This window comes from Apodemus sylvaticus, chromosome 5, assembly GCF_947179515.1.
Source record: "Apodemus sylvaticus chromosome 5, mApoSyl1.1, whole genome shotgun sequence".
Taxonomy (NCBI): Eukaryota; Metazoa; Chordata; class Mammalia; order Rodentia; family Muridae; genus Apodemus; species Apodemus sylvaticus.
The window spans coordinates 164,237,917-164,256,553 of NC_067476.1; the positions used below are offsets into that span (position 1 = coordinate 164,237,917).

At 49.1% G+C, this 18,637-nt stretch overlaps 1 protein-coding gene across 1 annotated transcript in view; it reads left to right on the forward strand.

Moving 5' to 3' along the window:
* The window catches only part of Col20a1 (collagen type XX alpha 1 chain), a 33,274-nt gene extending 17,217 nt beyond the window's left edge, over positions 1 to 16,057 (forward strand). The window contains exons 20-37 of the mRNA XM_052184552.1: positions 771 to 809; positions 1,661 to 1,799; positions 4,972 to 5,114; positions 5,405 to 5,514; positions 5,814 to 5,972; positions 6,044 to 6,121; positions 6,782 to 6,868; positions 7,700 to 7,753; positions 11,481 to 11,576; positions 11,651 to 11,704; positions 11,804 to 11,857; positions 12,276 to 12,329; positions 13,194 to 13,265; positions 13,867 to 13,902; positions 13,983 to 14,049; positions 14,124 to 14,288; positions 14,806 to 14,883; positions 15,845 to 16,057. Coding sequence (XP_052040512.1) covers positions 771 to 809; positions 1,661 to 1,799; positions 4,972 to 5,114; positions 5,405 to 5,514; positions 5,814 to 5,972; positions 6,044 to 6,121; positions 6,782 to 6,868; positions 7,700 to 7,753; positions 11,481 to 11,576; positions 11,651 to 11,704; positions 11,804 to 11,857; positions 12,276 to 12,329; positions 13,194 to 13,265; positions 13,867 to 13,902; positions 13,983 to 14,049; positions 14,124 to 14,288; positions 14,806 to 14,879 — 1,481 coding nt within the window. The 3' untranslated portion in view covers positions 14,880 to 14,883; positions 15,845 to 16,057. The remainder of the gene's footprint in view (positions 1 to 770; positions 810 to 1,660; positions 1,800 to 4,971; positions 5,115 to 5,404; positions 5,515 to 5,813; positions 5,973 to 6,043; positions 6,122 to 6,781; positions 6,869 to 7,699; positions 7,754 to 11,480; positions 11,577 to 11,650; positions 11,705 to 11,803; positions 11,858 to 12,275; positions 12,330 to 13,193; positions 13,266 to 13,866; positions 13,903 to 13,982; positions 14,050 to 14,123; positions 14,289 to 14,805; positions 14,884 to 15,844) is intronic.
* Positions 16,058 to 18,637: the final 2,580 nt, after the last annotated feature.

Here is an 18,637-nt window from a genome sequence, read left to right on the forward strand (position 1 = left end):
AGGCACAACACAGAATGTAGAGAGGCCATGGACATTGGGGTGCCTGAAGCAAGCAGAACAAGCTAGATCAGAGTGCCTGGGAAATGTCTAGAGAGTACAAAGAGTTCTACTCAGAAAAGACTTGCTCTTGATGCCACAGGACGTGAATAGGTAGGTCTCTAATGGCTTGGTATCCTCCAACCCACAAGACCAAGCTCAGCTGTGAACAATTACCTGGGAGCCACAGTTGCTCAGGGCATAGGACCTTCAGAGGCTGTGAAGCCTTCTACCTCAGCTGTAGTGCCCCCTTTGGGGGTTATCCACTTGTAATCCAAATGCCTATCACAATCAGTCCCTCACTGCTCAGTGGATGACCACTATTCCTGGAGCCCTGACTGTGATGTCATCTGCCTTGTACTGGCTGCAGGGTCAGCCTGTACCCTTACCTTCAGACCTATGCTGTTTCCAGTCGTCTCCCTGATCCTACCATCTGGTGCCTACAGTTCATTTGGAGCCCATAATGTGTTGAGGCAGGGTCCCCAATGGAACCTTGGTTTTGGCCTGGGGTGTACAGGGTAGGCAGGGTCATCCTCCCACTTAGTGTGATCCCAGGATGGCAGTGAGGAATTGGTTGCACGATTGGTGTGACAAAGGGAGACAAGTAGAGCAGGCACCTACTTCAGCATAGGTCCCTCTGTGCTCACCAGAGGCCTGAAATTGCCCATGAAGTGGTCCTTCTGGTAGCTGGGCTAGTTTTGCTGTGAGTCACTGGACCCTCTATATTCTCTCAGCAGCCTGCCCAGCCCTGCACCCGGACAGTTCCCTCTCAGGTAGGTCCTGTATATTTGTGCCAGCTGTGTTCTGTCGTTTGCTTGCTCTGATTTTCCTGACTCTTCCAAGGTTGGGGCAGGATCATGCGGCATCTAGGATCAAGAATCAACTACAGGGTACAGGTCAAGGCTTATACCTTTCCTGACAGTTCACAAGGCTGACAGGGAAGTTTTATTCCTGCTTCACAGTGGGAGAACTGAGGGTCCCAAAGTTTACATCCGCACGTGCAGGGCAGAGGCAGAGCTGTCTAGGCACATTCAGGCCCTAGGTGGCTCTCTATTGCTAGGCATCTGGGGTGAGTAATGCAAAGCCTGGAGCCCTCATAAGTACTATGCAAGAGGGTGGAGAAGAGATGCTTCACATGAGGCATGACAGGGGATTCTGTCTAGCAAGGGAGGGCCTTAAAAATACAGGGTAGGTAGATAGGTCTGTATTATGAAGGTTATATCTCACCCACATCCAGTAAGAAAGCCTGCCTAGGGCTGCTACTGCCCTGAAGCTTGCAGGGATGGTTAGACATGGCTGCTTCCTTGAAATAGGGCCTTAGAAGGACTGAACCTCTACACCTGGTGGTACACAGTTAAGCACCAATTACATACATGATCTCACTCTCTTATTTGTACCAATTAATGCTGTTAAAGGAGCTGGTACTTGAGGAACTGGGGGAACTCACCATGACATTGATCACCCCAGTGGCTCATAAGCCAGCCTCAGCCTATAGCTGGGGTCAGGACCATAGAGTCCTCAGGCTACAGAGAGGAAAGGGGGGCTGCCTGAGGCTTCTGTGCTGGCTGGAGGGAAATTTCAGCAGTGCTGAATTGTTCCTGGTCACCATTCCCTGTTCCACCAGGGTTTGACCTGATGGTGGCCTTTGGCCTCGTGGCAAAGGAGTATGCCTCTATTCGAGGGGTGGCCATGGAGCCCTCAGCCTTGGGTATGGCCCCAACCTTCACTCTCTTCAAGGATGCTCAACTGATGCGGCGGGTCAGGTGCGAGGGGGAAGAGGGAAATGGGAGAAGGAGAAGGGGCTGTGTAAACTTGGGTGGGAAGAGTTGTTATGGGGCCTGCCACATAACTGCCATGACCCTGTCGCAGAACTGACTAACTTCTGATACTGGTCAGTAGTCCACAGACTGTTTGGCTTCAGCTCCGTGTACTCAGAAATTCTCTTTATTGACTAATAAAGTCTTGTGTGTGGAATTAGGCTCCATACCCAGCATGACTTGAAGCCATGCATGGGTCTTTTTCCCATGTGGCCCAGAGATCGTTCAGGTTCACAAAATTCTGCATAGAAGCCATGGTACTGTTCCCTCTAAGTGGTTGTGTATCTGCTCTATATCTTGACTGGCAAATGTATCACCATCCTAGGTTTGTAAGAAGTGGGTGCTTTCCAAGAAGCTATGAGAAGACCCACAAAGCCCGTGGTATCTAGTAGGTACCCATATCTGCTTGTCCCATGTTTTAGCCCGAACTTCAATCCACACAGTATGACTGAGTATCAGGGTCACTTCCAAACCTGAAAGAACCAAGGCCTGGGCATGTAACAAAAATAGAAATAATCCTCACAGATGTAAAAGCACTGACCTTCACACCACTACTATGTGCTCCCATGAGCAAGAAAGGAGTCCCCAAGTGGACTGAACATGTCACCATGGGCTCCCACAGCAATCTAGTGGCCAGCACAGGCAGCAAGCTGGGGAATATCATCCCTGTTTATGCCCCTCTGTGAGAACATCTAGAAACTTTGGGCAGGTGCATGCAGAAGCCTCCTGGTCAAACAAGAGAGAGGCTTGGGGAATGCCCTTCCTGGGTTCTCATCTGAGACCCACACAGACTTACCATCTTTTCTATAGATATGTAACTTAGTTAATGGTTATATAAGGGCAAACATAGCTGTTCATTCCAACACTTATTATTTTATTACTGTGAAAGCAAAGTTTTTTCTTCCTGTCTTATGAACTGCATGACTGGTGACTGTCTGCAGCCGTCCTTGATGAACCCATACTCCAGTTCTTTATGCCCTTCCTTACCTGAACTTTACATGTCAATGGCTTTTACCATTCATCATCCACTATTGTTCCCACCCTGAGATGCATGCATACTTGTCCATCCTCAGAGCCTAGCTTCATTTCTCACTCAGAATTTAATGTTGGCCGACTCCATTTCTTGCCTCTGGTGAATGGAGTATAGTAACCACAAAGTCTGATTTCATTTGCTTTGTACCCAGGCATGGACTTGCCATACCATCTGGTAGTTCTTAATTTTGTGTTTTGAGGATCCTCCATTCTGTTTCCCATAGCGCCTATACTAACTTACACTCCCAACACTCTGCAAGGCTCTCCTCTCTCCACCAACGTTCAGTAGATTTCATCTTTCTGACTGTGCAAGGCAGTATCTCGATATGGTTTTACACTTTCTCAGTGACTTTTCCATCCATGCGACCTACTTGCATACTTTCCTGTGAGAAGTGTCCTTTGAGGCAGGCGTGGCCATTGACATGCACTTTGTACTTGACCTTGTCATCCAGTTCTCATGTGTCCCCAATCCTCCTGTCAGATTTGGCATACATGGCTGTCTCTCATCTTAATGATTATCTCTTGTATTCCTTCACCAGCCTCTTCTTTCCTTCCTTGTCTTTGATACAAATGTCCCCCTCTCTCTGCCCCACTTTTGTGCTGTTGTAAGAGTTTCCAACTTAGGTAGACTTAAATGACATATACCCTTCCTTATAAGCCCCACAGGAACCAATTAATTAATTGGACTCACAGAGCATGGGTGAGAGGCTACTTACAGGAGCCTAAAGCAGCTCTACCAAAAGCCTTTACCCAGCATAAATGGTGACTACCACATAGCCACATAAATGGAGCTCCCCTTCAGTTAACTTCTCCCAATGTATAGATTCTGGAGACCCAAGGCAGCATGCAGTTAGGACAGAAGTTCATGCAAGTGACTACAGGGAGAGTGGCCAGAATCTCAGGTGAGACTTCAGTGATCCCACCCTCTCTTCTGAGGGATGACAACAATGAGTAGGTCCTGTTACATGATCTCTTGTTAGAAGGCGTAGCTGATCTGAGGAAGATGGCAGCTGTTTTGTTTGGAGGACCATGTTTTACAACACACCCCTTCATTGATGGTGGGGAAGTTCTATCACAGAGCAGGTGGTTCATCCAAGTCAAAGATCTAGTCTGGTGGTTCAACTGGTCAGAGGACTGGACTCATGAGACAAAGCCACTTACCTGGAATGCAGGCAGTTGAGTGGTCTTATTTCTGCCTCTCTTGTCTCCCACAATGTCTCTACTCTTACCACAAAACTCAATCAAAGATGCTAAGATTCTCAATAGCGATTTGCCTTCATTGATCCTCTCCTCAAATGGACCTTTTCTGTAGCTCTCTATATCTGTTGCCTTTCTGGGCTTCAAAAGAGGGTAGGACAGATGACTAATTTCCTCAGAGTGCCCACCTGACACAAGTGACCTCCATTATTCCCTGCTGTACAAGGAGACTCTGGCTGCTAAGAGCACAGGAATCCTCTCTGTGGTAGAATGGAGAGCAGCCCCAGGAAGGATCGTGAGATCATTGGGGTCATTGTGCTCAGAGAACTGTGGAGTTGTTCTGTGTATGATAGCACCTCAAATCCTAGAACTCAGTAGGCTGAGAAAGGATCACTGTGACTCTCATGCCAGCTCAGGCTATGTAGTGATTTCCTGTCTCCAAGAAATAAAAGAAAATAAAGGCTAACGGCTAAGTTGGTATCTTTCTAGCTCTTGGCTTTTATCCTGAGAGCAGATGAAAGGCAAATAGTGAGGTGCAGACTGATAAGAATAATTTTATTCGTTACTCAAGATTCCGTTTTTTGCTGTTATTCTGCCCTTAGCCTGGATCAGCATGGGCATGGACTCCCCCTTGGCCTAGTCTGATAGATACCTCAGTACATGTACTCAGTGAGAGCAGCCCTTGCACAGTGACCTCCATTGTAGTCTTGGCCCGGCTTCAGGGAGCAGAGGATCTGTTGGCCCAGGGGCCTTGGCACGTCTTACTAAACATTGACAGTTTTGAATAGGGGGATGCTCTGCTACACTTCCATGTTCCTTAAGGAGAAACTGAAACAAGAAGACCTCTGTTCAGTTCCCTGAAATCTGCTCCACCCCCTTGTCTCTCTAGTGACATCCACCCAGCAACCCTGCCACCAGAACACACCATTGTCTTCCTTGTGCGCCTACTCCCTGAGACACCCCGGGAAGCCTTTGCACTGTGGCAGACAATGGCTGAAGACTTCCAGCCCATCCTTGGGGTTCTGCTGGATGGTGACTGTGGACCCCATATCACCCTTGGAAGTTGGGAGGGATGGGGACTGCTGCCTACTTTCTTAACCTCATGGAACATGAGTCCAAGGATGGCAACCCTCCCAGACCAAGCTGTGGGTCTCCCCCAGGCAGCTAGGCATGGATGCCCACTGTCAATGAGAACAGATACCCTGGGTATTGCCGTGGCTTTGTGCCGTGGAGAGGCCCTACTCAGCCTTGGGTAGGGTCTTTGATCTGTCACTGCCTCTCTCTTTCAACCATTCTCATCTGCTCTGTATCCTCCCTGGCAGCTGGCAGAAAGTCTCTGACTTACTTCAACCATGATTCCAGGGCAGCCTTACAGGAGGTCACCTTTGACCTGCAGGATGCAAAGAAGATCTTCTTTGGAAGCTTCCACAAGGTCCTGGGAACTGTCTGTCTGAGCCCTGGCCCTCTGGCTTGTCCTTCCCTGCATGTGATTGTCTTCTGTGAGAGCTAGACATTGATTTGTATAGGACCCTTGTGCTCTGCTTCCCTTCTTAATTTGGGTCAGAGAACAAACTCTTCTTTTTGGGAGGCTCCTGAAGCAGCTTACTCTGGAAGCTAAGGCCTCAGTAGGTTCTAGAGTGGAGTCAGGATTTGATACCAGACCCTATGTGTTGGCCCCTTTAATCTGTCTTGATGTCATCTGGGGTGGGAGACTTACTATGGTTTCTGCAGGTACATATAGCTGTAGGCCACTCTAAGGTCAGACTTTATGTGGACTGTCGGAAGGTGGCTGAGCGGCCCATTGGGGATGCTGGCATCCTGCCCACAGCTGGTTTCATCACACTAGGGAGGCTAGCCAAGGCCAGAGGGCCACGGAGCAGCTCAGCCACAGTGAGTCTGGGCCTTGTCTTGTGGGATGGGTGGGCTCTGCCTATAGGGCCTGACCTTCCCCTGCCTCACAGTTCCAGCTCCAGATGTTGCAAATCGTGTGCACTGATACTTGGGCAGACAAGGACAGGTGCTGTGAGCTTCCAGCATTGGTAAGTGGCAAAAAGGCCCTGGACGCTGCCCCTTGGCCCTGTAAGTGTGCTACTAAGGCACTGTAACAGAGTCTGGGGTAGATGGCCTGTCTAGATTCACTATGCTGAGAGAGATAAAAGCAGACTTTCCAACTGAGGTGTCCAGGGGTCTGAATAGGAAAGGTCCACAGGCGTTTGGGGGAAGTCCAAGAAGCTTCATCTATAGCTACTGTAGCTACTATCATGGCCTGGGACATCCAGTTTCCATCAGTGACATCTATGTGTCAGTTAGAAGTCCCTGGTCAACCCTAGAGAGAAACTTTCTCCCTTTCTCTATAGGTGCAGGAGGAGGATCATTCAGGGAGACTGTGGGACCACCCTAGGCCTGCCTGGGGACTTGGGAGCTTTCCTCACTAGTCTCCTGGGAGCCCATACTGGGCTTGAACATGCTAGGAGCCTGGGAAGAGAGTGAGAAAAAGGAGATACCATCATGCCATGGGGTTCGTGTGGGTGTCTAGGAAGGGCACCTGAGCCTGCTGCATACACAGGACTTGGCAGCCCTGACTCTGACCTGCCCTACCCTCTGGTGATGACTCTAGAGGTCTCCTGGAGTCAGGTGTCCTTTGGCCATGCTGAGATCCAGTGACTAGTTCATTGAGCAAATGATTTCTTTTTTTCCAGAGGGATGGAGAGATGTGCCCAGCCTTCCCTTCAGCTTTTGCCTGCTCATCTGAGACTCCTGGGCCACCAGGGCCTCAAGGCCCTCCGGTGAGTCCAGCATCTTCTCCTCTGGGGGTGACCATCAACTTCTGCTGCCATTGGTTTAGGTGGAGTAGTTTATCTATGTCCCTCACTTCAGCCTTCAAGAAGCCAGACCCACCAATAGCCTTCCACAGGCATGTTACACAGAGGACAGGCTTCCTTAGGTTTCCTCTGTGGCTATCAGGCCCACCATCCCAGTGTAGCCAGCCCCTCTGCATAGTGGCTGAGTTTTGCTCTCTTAGAAGGACCCTCCATCTGTGGGCAGATGTTGACCTTTCTCTGCCAAGAAATCAAGAGTTTCTCCAATGTTCCTGATGGAATGAGTCCAGGTCCAGCTGGTCTCCAGGACTGTACCAGTGGTGGCTGGTGGGCTATCGTGTGGCAAACTGCAAGCCATAGCTTGGGTACTGGAAAGGAGTTGGCCAGCACCATAAGCTCTTTACTTTGGGCAGGCTGTGGTATCCTTAAAGGACATTCATACCTCTTCTGGTCCCCACTCTCTGAAAGCCCAAGGCTCCTGGGCCAGTTTTGCAGGGCTACAATACTTCCAGAGTCAGTGGTCACAGGACATGTGTCAGTAGCACTCACTCTGCACTTGGTGGTCCACAGGTGTCACTGTATATAGGCCCAGGGTGTGACCCCAGATCTGCCTTCCTCCATTGGATGCCCAGCAATGAGAAGGAGGGCAGTAAGAACGTCTTCCATCTTAGAGGAACCTGTTCCTCCCAGCAACACAGGCAGGAGTCCATAGCTGGAGGAGCTGATGATCAGAGGGAGTTTGAATGTGGCGGAGGATTACAGTGGGGCTAGTACTCAGTTCCATCTGTGTTTCCACAGGGCCTCCCTGGAAGGAATGGCACTCCAGGACAGCAGGGACACCCAGGGCCCAAGGTAGGTCTTGTGGAGTACAGGAACCATGCACCTGATCTGAGATGTAAAATTACTATCTGTACCAAATGGGGTGGTACAAACAGCCCAGAAAAAAAAAAGTGAGTTTATAGGCAATTACTCAGAGACAAATATAGACAGTGCTTTGCCCCTCCATTTGAAGTGGAAGGACCCTGCACGTTCAGAGCACAGGGGAGGGCTCCCCACTGTAGAAAAGCAGGGATCTGTTATCACAGGGAAACCAGGGATCATTTAGTGTTCCCCTATCTCCTGCTGGACATCTGGCCCCGAACCTAGTATTTAGAGGATATTTGTTCTGTACCCACCCTCAGAGGCAGGATTACCCACATGGCACAAATGGGGAAACTGAGGCTGGGGAGGGCCAGTGTGTGTATCCAGGCTGCCCAGCTCCTCAGTTCACTGTTAACTCCCTTCCATAGACACTTGCTGACTCCTCCATCCACTGGAGAATGAGTTTTAGAGTGTTTTCAAACATGATTAGCCTCTGAGTTTGTGCTGTCCACGGGGTCTGTGGGCATGTTAGAGAGAAGGTCTGACTGCAGAGCTCTGTGGATATGTCAGAGTATAGATGACTGTTTTTTTTGAGATGTAAAATTACTATCTGTACCAAATGGGGTGGCACAAACAGCCCAGAAAAAAAATGACTCGTTAAAGTTAATCTAGATGAGTAAAGTGAGTTTATAGGCAATTACTCAGAGACAAATATAGACAGTGCTTTGCCCCTCCATTTGAACCTGCAGAACACTGCCTAGTATTAAAGCAGCAGAGATAACCACAGGTTCAGTATGCGTGTCACACAGACAAAATCAGGCAGACTCTAGAAACATTTCGCATGTGTTTGCTCCACTCTAACTTTTATTGGGGATTGTGCTGGTCTTAGCAAACACTGTCTGATATGGAAAGGACAGCGCTTTTGTGCCATAGTCTGACAGATGAAACAACTGAATGGCATTCTGCTGCAAGATTAATTTCTTCTGGCTGAGAGTTGGAGAACAGGTTTCATTCCATAGAGCAGGTCGGGGTCTGTAAGGTCTGTGGGAGCGTTGGGATGAGGGTCTTAGTCTGAGGAATGTGAAGTTGAAGGCAGTATACTTCGGTAGCAGTACCATCCCCATGGTGCCCTACAAGGTGCTGTTCTTGCCTGGTTCTAGATTGGTATGCCACAATGCCACGTGTACAGAGTACAAGACGTGCAAGCGGTGGCAGATTCTGGGATATGTTCCTCCCCTGCCTCGACCTTCACCTCCCTTTTAGCCCTCCAGAGGGTTTGTAAAACTGCATCCCCACACCCTGTCCTGCCCTAACCCTGGCAGTGCCTCTTGGGAAGGACTGTGCACCTTTGGGCAGAACTGACTGGGGTCTTTGTACTGTGGACATGTGTATAGTAGTCAGCCTTCCGTGAGTGAAGTGAGTACTCAACCCCCTCTAAAGATACTTTAGTGCTCCTCCCTATCTGGGCACATTCTGCAAGAGTTTCAGTGTTCTCAGGGATGGAGTCCCATGTCCTTAGATGCACAGTGCCAGCTGTCCCCCCTTGAAGCTAAACAATGTGCACCTGCTCTCCCAGGGTGAGCCAGCTGCACTCTGAACCACTCTTGGATAACTGGCTGATATTAGGCAGTCTGGTGGGGAAAATGGACATAACTATACTTTTTTTCCTTAAGTTTGTTTTGGAAAGGGTCTCACTCTGTAGCCTGGAAGTCTTTCAGAAGCTTTCAGATTTTCTTGTTGGAAATGTGTCCTCCAGCCCCCTACTGTGGGTTGTTTTAGTTTGGGATCAGCTGTACTACTGAAGTGACTTGTGATTTCCTTGCTAATAGTTGTGTGCCCTCTGACCTTATTTGTGACTTGTTTCTATGTAGCTTTTAAAGGTAATTTTTGTCTAGCTTGCATCACTGCTGTTTCTTCTGGGTTTTGAATTTTGTAGGCTGTTTTAAATGACCTCACAAGGTGGGAAAGATAGCAGCAGATGAAGTTGCTTGCTTCCAGGCCTGACCACATGTGTCTCAGGACCCACATGATAAAAGGACAGAGCTGACACTCTCAAGTCATCCCTCTGACCTCCACAAACACTAAACAAACATGTTAAATACAATCAAAATGTAAAAGGCTACCCCCAGTCTGAGAGTATAAAGTGGATACCCTCTGGTTCCTCTGGGACTTCTATGTCTTTCAGGCCTGCACATGCTGGTTCACTCCCAGCTCGCTGGTGTGAGGTGGGAAAATCTATTTCTAATCCTTGAAAACCCAGCCTCTAGTCTGTCTCCTGAGGATTCAGCCCTGCTAGTCAGTACCACCTTCATGTAGCCATACCTCTCCCCGCTGGCTTGTCCACCAGGCTATGAGTTCAGCCTGACCAAACTGTTCCTGTCCATCAGAAGTAGCCCTCCATACCTACAACTTTAACATGGGCAGATCAACCCACAGCAGATTGTATGTACACACCTGCAGGCCAGGGAACCACTCTATTCTCTCCGTCCACCTTTATGTGAGTTCCAGAGATGGAACCCAAGTTACCAGGCTAGTGCAGTAAATGCCTTTACCCACCGAACAATCTTGCCAGCCAAGTCTGGGTCTCCTTGCTTATTCACTTTGGACTATAGAACTCACTTACCCATACACTTGTTTTTATTGGGATCAAGTTCAGGTTATAGCTGTACTCAGAAAGAAGTGGTACTGAGAGTTATCCTTGTATCCAGCTTACTTATCTTATTTGTGATCAATCTACTTCCATGTATTTTGGATTTACATGAGATTATGTGCATAGTTAATTTTCCTTCTTCTGCCCAATGTTTAAAACTGTTTTCTTTTTCTTGCCTAGTGATGTTAGCAAATAGTTAGAACTCTGTCAAATGGTGTCATGTAGTAATACAGATGTCTTTATTTTCCCTTTGGCTTCATAGTAATTCATTAGACACAGAGCTGATTCAGACACTTAACCAGATACTCATCTTCATGTGATAACTGAATTCCTTTAATCTTAATTTATTCAAAATTTGAAAAACAAATCAAACAGACATTAAATAAATGTATCATTTGTTCAGTGATTATGGACACAATCAGGCAATTTTCTTCCTGAAGCTACTTGTTATTAATTTTGCTGGTTTCCCACATGCTAAGTACTTAGGTTGCATCATTAGGAAGCCAGTATGGTGATGGACCTCATCACTCTTTAGTATGTGGCAGTGTTCTGCATGCTAGTATTTTATTTATAGTTGTGCATTAATAAGACTGAGCAGTTTGCTGTATCATGTTTGGAGCACTGATTTGCTTACTTTTAAAAAAAAAGTTTGGAAGTGTTTCCCCGTAATCTCAGGTTAAACATCTGGCATCACACATCCCTTAAAGCTTGTGAGAACTGGTTAGTGTTTAGGGTTTCAGAGCTTAAGGAGATACCTCTCTTCTCCGAGGATCAGCCCAGTAAACTCCTCTTGGTGATTTCTGTGCACATTTCCTCTCCAAGCCCCTTTGGAACCAGAGCAGAGGAGGAGAACCAGGATTGGGTGGAGGAATTAGCTTCAGATCCTGGATTCATTTTGGTTTGTTTATGGCGCTGGATATATGATCAGGGGCTAATTATTCCCTACAGATAAGGTCTCATCAGGATCCACTCAGGGTAGGCACAAAGTGTTAGACAGAGTGCCGAGGGCAGGGGGTGACTAGTAAGGGACAGAGGGTGTACCTTCTCAATCCCTTCTTGTGTCTCCAGGGAGAACCAGGCCCACCTGGACAAACAGGACCCAAAGGCCCTGGAGGTCAGCAGGGGTCACCAGGGACCCAGGGCCGTGCAGTCCAGGGACCCATGGTAGGTGCTGCTCTGCAAATGTCTTCTTCCCTTTTGTCTTTGTTCCCTACCTCTCAGTCCATCTTCCCCTCCAGGGGCCACCAGGAGCCAAAGGAGAGAAGGGGGAGCAGGGACTCCCAGGCTTGCAGGTAATGTGGCAGGGCCAAGGCAGGGTGAGGGCATAGGCAGGACCCTCCTTCGCCTATGACATTGGCTCTGCCTGGTGGACTATCTCTGTTCCCTCACAGGGCCTCTCTGGCCAACAAGGCATCCCTGGGAAAACTGGCCTACAGGGACCAAAGGTACTGACTCCAGGCCCAGTGGGTGGTGAGTGGGAGAGAGTGGGCCCAGGCAGAGTCTTGGAGACAGAGGCTACAGAGAGCAAGGAAGTGGAGGCTTCCTTCTCCACCTGAGACTCCATCTGCCTTACTTCCTAAGGCCTGGCTAGGAAGAAAGCTATCTTGGCCCACACTGAGGGTAAATGCTGTCACCCCGAGGTGGGGTGAAGGGAGGCGGCTACTCTAATCAGAGCTGGGGCAAGCTGTACATCTCACTGTACCAGGGTAGGTCACCTTCTTGGGGTAGAACTAGCCTGGACCCAAAGGGCATCAAGTTGGCAGAAGAGAATGCCAATGAGAAGACTCTGTCAGGGGATGTAGTCACTGTAGAAAGTGGGCTGATACAAGCTCCCATCTCAATTTCCCCTTTTCTGTTCACCAGGGAATGAGAGGACTGGAGGGACCTGCTGGCCTGCCTGGACCACCTGGCCCAAGGGTAGGCTCTGACCCAAATCCCAAGGCTCCCTGGAACTGGACAGTCAGTTTGGGGAAAGGCACTAAGCATCACTGTGGAGGAAGGAATTGTTCCCACTGCAGCTTTCCCAGGGCTCTGCTGGGCATCAGAATGTCTGTACTGATTAGAGTAGGACATCCCTACTCTACCCCAGGAAAAGCTCTTTGTTCCTAGAAGAGGTTCCTATGGAAAGGAGTCCTTGTGCAGGCCTGATCATACCTGCACCGTAACTCTACAGTGAAGGGGTGCCAGGGCTCCTGGCTGGCCCTCTTAGGTGTCTAGACTGACTGTCAGAGTCCCTAGAAGCTAGGATATCAAAGGCAGCCTGTGACCTGCAGGAAGGCTGGGGTTTTCTCACCCTGAGACTTCCTTTCCTCAATCCAAGAAGGTCTTCACTGTGAGCTCTGTACCCAGTGAACTATTCAGGAAAGAAAGTCTAGCAGCTGAGAATCACCAGGATATGCTGCAAGGACTACCCTCTGGGTCTGGGGGAATCCCATTGTTTCTGTCAGAGAACCCAGAGCCTAGCAGGGAGCATTTCAGTGCTGGGTGAGGGGCGGATAGTCTACCCTGGATGCAGAATGAGACTGAGTACTGAGCATCGGTAGGGTTCTGTCCTAGATGATGGAGGAGGGTCTGGGAGGGTCTGCCCTGGGTGCTGGATGAAGATTAATGGTCTTCTATGGGCAGTGGTTCAGGAATAGGACTTGAAGCAGGCTAGTGAGGAGGGCAAGGCCAGGGAGTATATAGAATTAACTATGCTGGGCATTGGAACTGTGGATATCAAGCCAAGACAGGAGAATAGACTCCTTGGGGGCTCAAACTCTGATATCTCCATTTTTGCAGGGGTTCCAGGGCTTGGCAGGGACCAGGGGCACCAATGGGGAGCGAGGACCCCCAGGAGCTGTGGGTCCCACAGTAAGTACCCCCTCACACACACCTTCAGCAAAGTAGCCACGCAACAGGGACTGTACAGTCTCAGGTTCAGGGGCTCCCTGATTGAAAATCTGCCTGTTCAGAGCTTCCTGTGGCTTCCATGGGGCACAGAATTGGACGGAGGCAGCAGTTGACTTATAGGGATCCAGTTCCTTGGAAGGTCACCTTTAATCTTCAGTCAAGGGGAGTAGAGTTTCATCTGCTTAGAGACCCTGAAGTGGGCTTCATAGTGTGGGCATAGAGGAAAAATAAGTAGAATGGTGTGGCTTTCTTGGCTCAGGCCTGCCTCATGGGCCAAGGGAGGGTCTGTTCTCTAGACAGTGTTTCAGCTGTTTGGGAGTTCTGCCTATACTCCCCAGCACAAAACGAACAGCTGGGATAGATTCTTTGCAGATCATTCCCACTTGGAACTGTCTCTGCTGTGGATGTCCAGCTCCCCTTCCCCATTCTGGGCTGGAACCGAGGGCACACACTTCTGGAGCTTGCCACCACATCAGCCCATGTGGAGTCAAGTCTGCCACATGCTGCCATGTCTGTAGCTCCTTGCCTGCTGACAGCTTTTTTCCTTTACCTCCTGCCACAGGGTCTACCAGGGTCCAAAGGTGAACCAGGAGAGAAGGTGGGTGAGGCCCATAATATGGAGATTGGGACTCCCTTGTGACACTTGTCATGGATTCCCAAATCATGTCCTCCTTCTAGGGAGAGCCACAGTCCCTTGCCACCATCTTCCAGCTGGTGAGCCAGGCCTGCGAGTCAGCCATACGTAGTGAGTGAAACCTACCCTGCCCAGCCTCACCCTTCTTGGTGAGGCTGGGCCCCATCTAATGTCTCCTTCCCCAGCACATGTCCTGAAGCTGAATTCCTTCCTGCATGAGAATGCTCGTCCCCCAATGCCCTTCATGGCAGAGACAGCCAAGCTAGGCAGACCCAGATCTATAGATCCAGGATTACACGAGGCTCTACTTCCTGGAGACTGGGGACATATCCTCCACCCTGAGGATCAAGGTATCAGGCTTCCTGCTCTTGGAAGGGATTCTAGATATAGACAGTGTCTTGTTCTCTGCACACACACACACATCCCTCCTTGTTAGCCCCTTTACCCCAGAAATGTCTCATTTAGAAGTTATAAAGTCAGCAGGGTGGTGGTGGTGCATGCCTTTAATCCCAGCACTTGGGAGTCAGAGGCAGGCAGATTTCTGAGTTCGAGGCCAGCCTGGTCTACAGAGTGAGTTCCAGGACAGCCAGGGCTACACAGAGAAACCCTGTCTCAAAAAACAACAAACAAACAAACAAACAAAAAGAAGTTATAAAGTCTCTACTCTGGCAGCCAAACCCACACTAAGGTACCTTACGTGGGGCTCAAAGACATGATGTGCTGGTGTCAGAAGTACTTAGCCTTCAACCAAGGGTTGAACCTCATGCTCAACCCAAGAGGACCCAGCTTTCCTCTGACAGACAGGTCAGAGGAAAAGAAGCTGAAGCTGTTACATCCCCAGTCCTGAAATGTCCCCTTTCCTCTCAGGTGAGCCTGTGGCTATCAGCCACATAAGCAGCCCTAGACTGCAGGAGGTGCAGACCCCAGAACCCCTGGAGTGAACAGGTGAATTTCTGTCATTGTGCCAGCCATGGGGCAAGAAGGAGGGAATAGTTGGAGGGGAGAAGACCTGCATGGTGATAGAGTGGAAGATGGTGCCATCTCCATCTGAGAAGAGGCCCTGCCCTTGAGAGTGGGGTGGGGTGGAGCTGGTACTTGTGAAGCTGGTTGTCCTGCAGACCCTGGTTGGGCCTGTAAGTGTGAGGAGCACGGGGGGGGGGGGGGGGGCCGGGGGGGGGGAGAGATGTTTCATCTGCAGGAGTGCGGGTGCTCACGGGTCTTGGAGAAGCCCTATAAGGGAAGGGCTGTTTACAGAGACTTGACCTCAGGTATGCATTCCAGTGAACACCTGCCCAGGCAAGAGTGCCTGAGGTCTGAGACAGAGCATTGTGGAGGTTTTGAGTGTGGGTGATAGACTTGAAACTAGGTAGACAGCATGTAGCACCAGAGGACCTCTTCCCTTTCTCAAGATGTGCTGAGCAAGCTTCCCATGTGCAAACCTGCCTACGGAGGTGTTTCTAGGTGCAAGTGTGCGGTAGGGAACAATGAGCACAGGTGGGGTATGAATACAGATAAGCTCAGGTGAGCTCTGTGAACACAAGTGCGGGTAAACATAGTGGCACAGGTGGGAGCAACAGCATTGTCCTCAAATAGATGATGGAGCTGGAGGCATGTGGGAGCAGACTCAGCAGGCACAGGGGCTTAGGGGTGTGTGTGACAGTGAGTGGCAGGAGTAGAGAGCCACCTATGGATAAGCTAGAGCCCTGTGTGAGTACAGCCTTGTCCCTGCTTCTGAGACCAGAGAACAATTCAAGGCTCTGCTCTGTTTCTTGTCACAACAAACGCTGGGGTGTGGAGACCTTAGATTCTTTCACTTTGGGGAAGCCTGAGCTCAGTGTGCCAGGAGGCTAGGCCACACGGTCTCCCAGACTGCAGTCCAGCTGTGTCTGCCCTTCTCTCTTGCCAGGACCTTCCCTCTGCCACTTCATTTCGCCCTGTCCTTCCCCAGCACCATCATCCATAATTTTGTCTCAACACTAAGAACAACTGTGCTGGAGGGGCAGAGAAGGAAAACCAAAGGAAGACCCTGAGGTGGCAGGAGTTGGAAGGGAGGAGGGTGGCGCTCCTCCTCAAGCCCCTTCTATGTAGCACTTCTAGGTTCACATAAACTTCTTGCTCAACAGCCTGTGTGAGGTGTCTGATCACTGCTGGGAGCTGTCTCCACACTCACACCACCTTCTTACTCAAACGCTCGAGGATTCTTGAGCCTCCACTAAGCCCAGACTCCTTCCTCTGGACCTCACGACTCAGCCTGGATGCTGTGCTGGCTTCTCATCCTTCACCCATGGCAGCAGATGATTACGTGGTCATTCACTGTTCTTTACCCCACTACGGCACAAACCTGGGCACACTTTCATTTCTAAGGAATCCTTGTCATTCTAAGGGTGAAATCCAGACCTCCTGCCAATTATAGAGCACAGCAGGGTATCTCCTGTGGCTACCCCTGGGCCTCTGCACATGCTGTCTCGTTTGCCAGGCTCTTCCCAGGGTTCTGTTCCTCACTGTCTCTCCCTCAGAACAGAGCCCTCACTTCAACCCTATTGTCTCTTTCAGTCCCTTTTGCTTCTGTCCTGGCCCACCCCATCCCCAGTTCAAGGAGTCCAGATCACCTCCACTTCCCTCAGCCTCTGTGCTTGGCTTGCAGAATAGGGATGCTGCTTTAAGACCTGGTATTTTTGGCCCCTTGTCTTCAGTGTCTCAGAATAAGGTTGCCCCATGACAGCACCTCAGTTCAGCCCTGGGTCTGTCACCATCCTTAGAGTGATCATGTGAGTCTTCCTGCCTTACCATCCTTGTCTGTGTCAGACAAGGGTCTGGAATGGCATGAATTCATGACACCTGCAGCATTCCCAATCCTGGCCCAGCTAAGAGTCAGGAATGTCTATTTCCTCTTTCAACAAATATTAAGTAATTGGCCCATTGCTCCCATCTGTGTAGCTAAGCATGAAAAGTCCAGAAACAAAAAGGGAACCCATATCACTGAGGGAAGGGTAAGAGTTTTGACAAGGGACAAGAGATGTCTGACACTGACTAAAGGAAAGTCTACCACAACTCAATGTGTGTAGGTACATATATGTGCATATGTGGACACACAGGTACATGTGTGTATTAATGCCTGTATACAACATGTCTGTACACATGTGTCTCTATGAGCATGCCTGTGGACACATGTCTCTGTATGTAATGCTGTACACGTAAAAGTGTCCCTGTGCATGTGATTACATGCATGCATGTCTGTATGTACATGTGTCACTGCATATATATATATATATGCATGTGTTTGCATAGTTGTACAGCACTGATCCTCAGGAAGCTGTTATAAGACAATGAATAGTTTCCTTCTGAACCTGTGCACATACACACATGTGCATTCTAAAACACATTTACACATGTGCAGAGATGTACATTCACAGCCCAACTTGAACAGCATTGTTATAGAGGCTTAGGGCATGCAAAGAAAAGGATACATCCAAGGCAAACACTAAGGCAAATGAACAGTCTGCATCAGATGAGGAGGAACTTGTGTTTTCTTTGGTCTATTAATTTTTAAAACTTACAGTGAGCCACGGAGGCAGGGAAGGATATTAATAACATGAAGCCCAAAATAACAGGAATAAATGAAGGGCAGCTTGAAGGGATGGTGTGTGGAAAAGAAACTGAGAAACAAAGTCATCAGGAGACGTGAGCCTGAGAACGCTGTCGAAGCCATCAGCAGGCTGCAGGATCAGAGGCGCGGTGTCCAGGAGCCCGAGTCGGGAGAGATGTGGGGAATTCGTTGACAGAAGCCTCATGATGAGGCCTAGAGGAGAGAGGCAGTAATAAATGGAGCACTGGTATCCTGAGGTAACAGGACTTTGAAGATTGGAACATCAGAGAAAGATCTCAGATCTCAGACTGATGACAGAGCCATGAGAGTCTATAGGAGGGTGGTGAAATATGTCCTTAGTGTCATATATGGTAAAGACAGTGGGAACACTCAAGAAATCCTTGCTGGGAGAACCTACAGCCCAAACTACCCAGACAAAACACTCCCAGGTAGCAGTCAGGGGGCAGAGCGGAAACACATCTCATATCCAGGATGAGGGCAAAGGATAGTCTAAGGACCACAACACTTCCAGGTACTCATGGAGACCTCTACAAAGGACTGCGGATGATATGAGCAGACTGATAACCGGCAACCTCCCTCTGTCTCAGGCAGTCACACAGCAGTAGTCTAAAACAAGACCATTCTAGATTATTCTAATGAACTAGTGCCAGAAGCAGCAGGGTGTCGTGTTCTCGGGAGGTGGAGGCACAGTGATGTTTCCAATCAATACAGAAAGCTTTGTTTTACAAGTATTTGCCATAAGAAAGGAGCAGCTGCTAGAATAAGAACCAAAAAAGCAAGTGTCCAGAGTGTCTGATTGGATCAGGCTTTCCCCTGTGGAGGGTTTAGAACATATTAAACAATAAATCTCCTAGTGTGGCAGAAATTGCTATAAATATGTTTCACTGATGGAAAGAAATACTCTCTAAACTCCTTTGAATCACAGACATGGTGTTCTAGTTGATTCTTTGCTAGTCAGGAAAAAACAGTCATGAATTCTGTCACACTTGCTTTCCAGCCTTGCACGTGGTCTATCATGGCCACTGTTCCATGTACATTTGAAAAGAATAAGCATGCTTTCTGCTGTTTTAGAGAAGGTTCTAGAAATGCTAG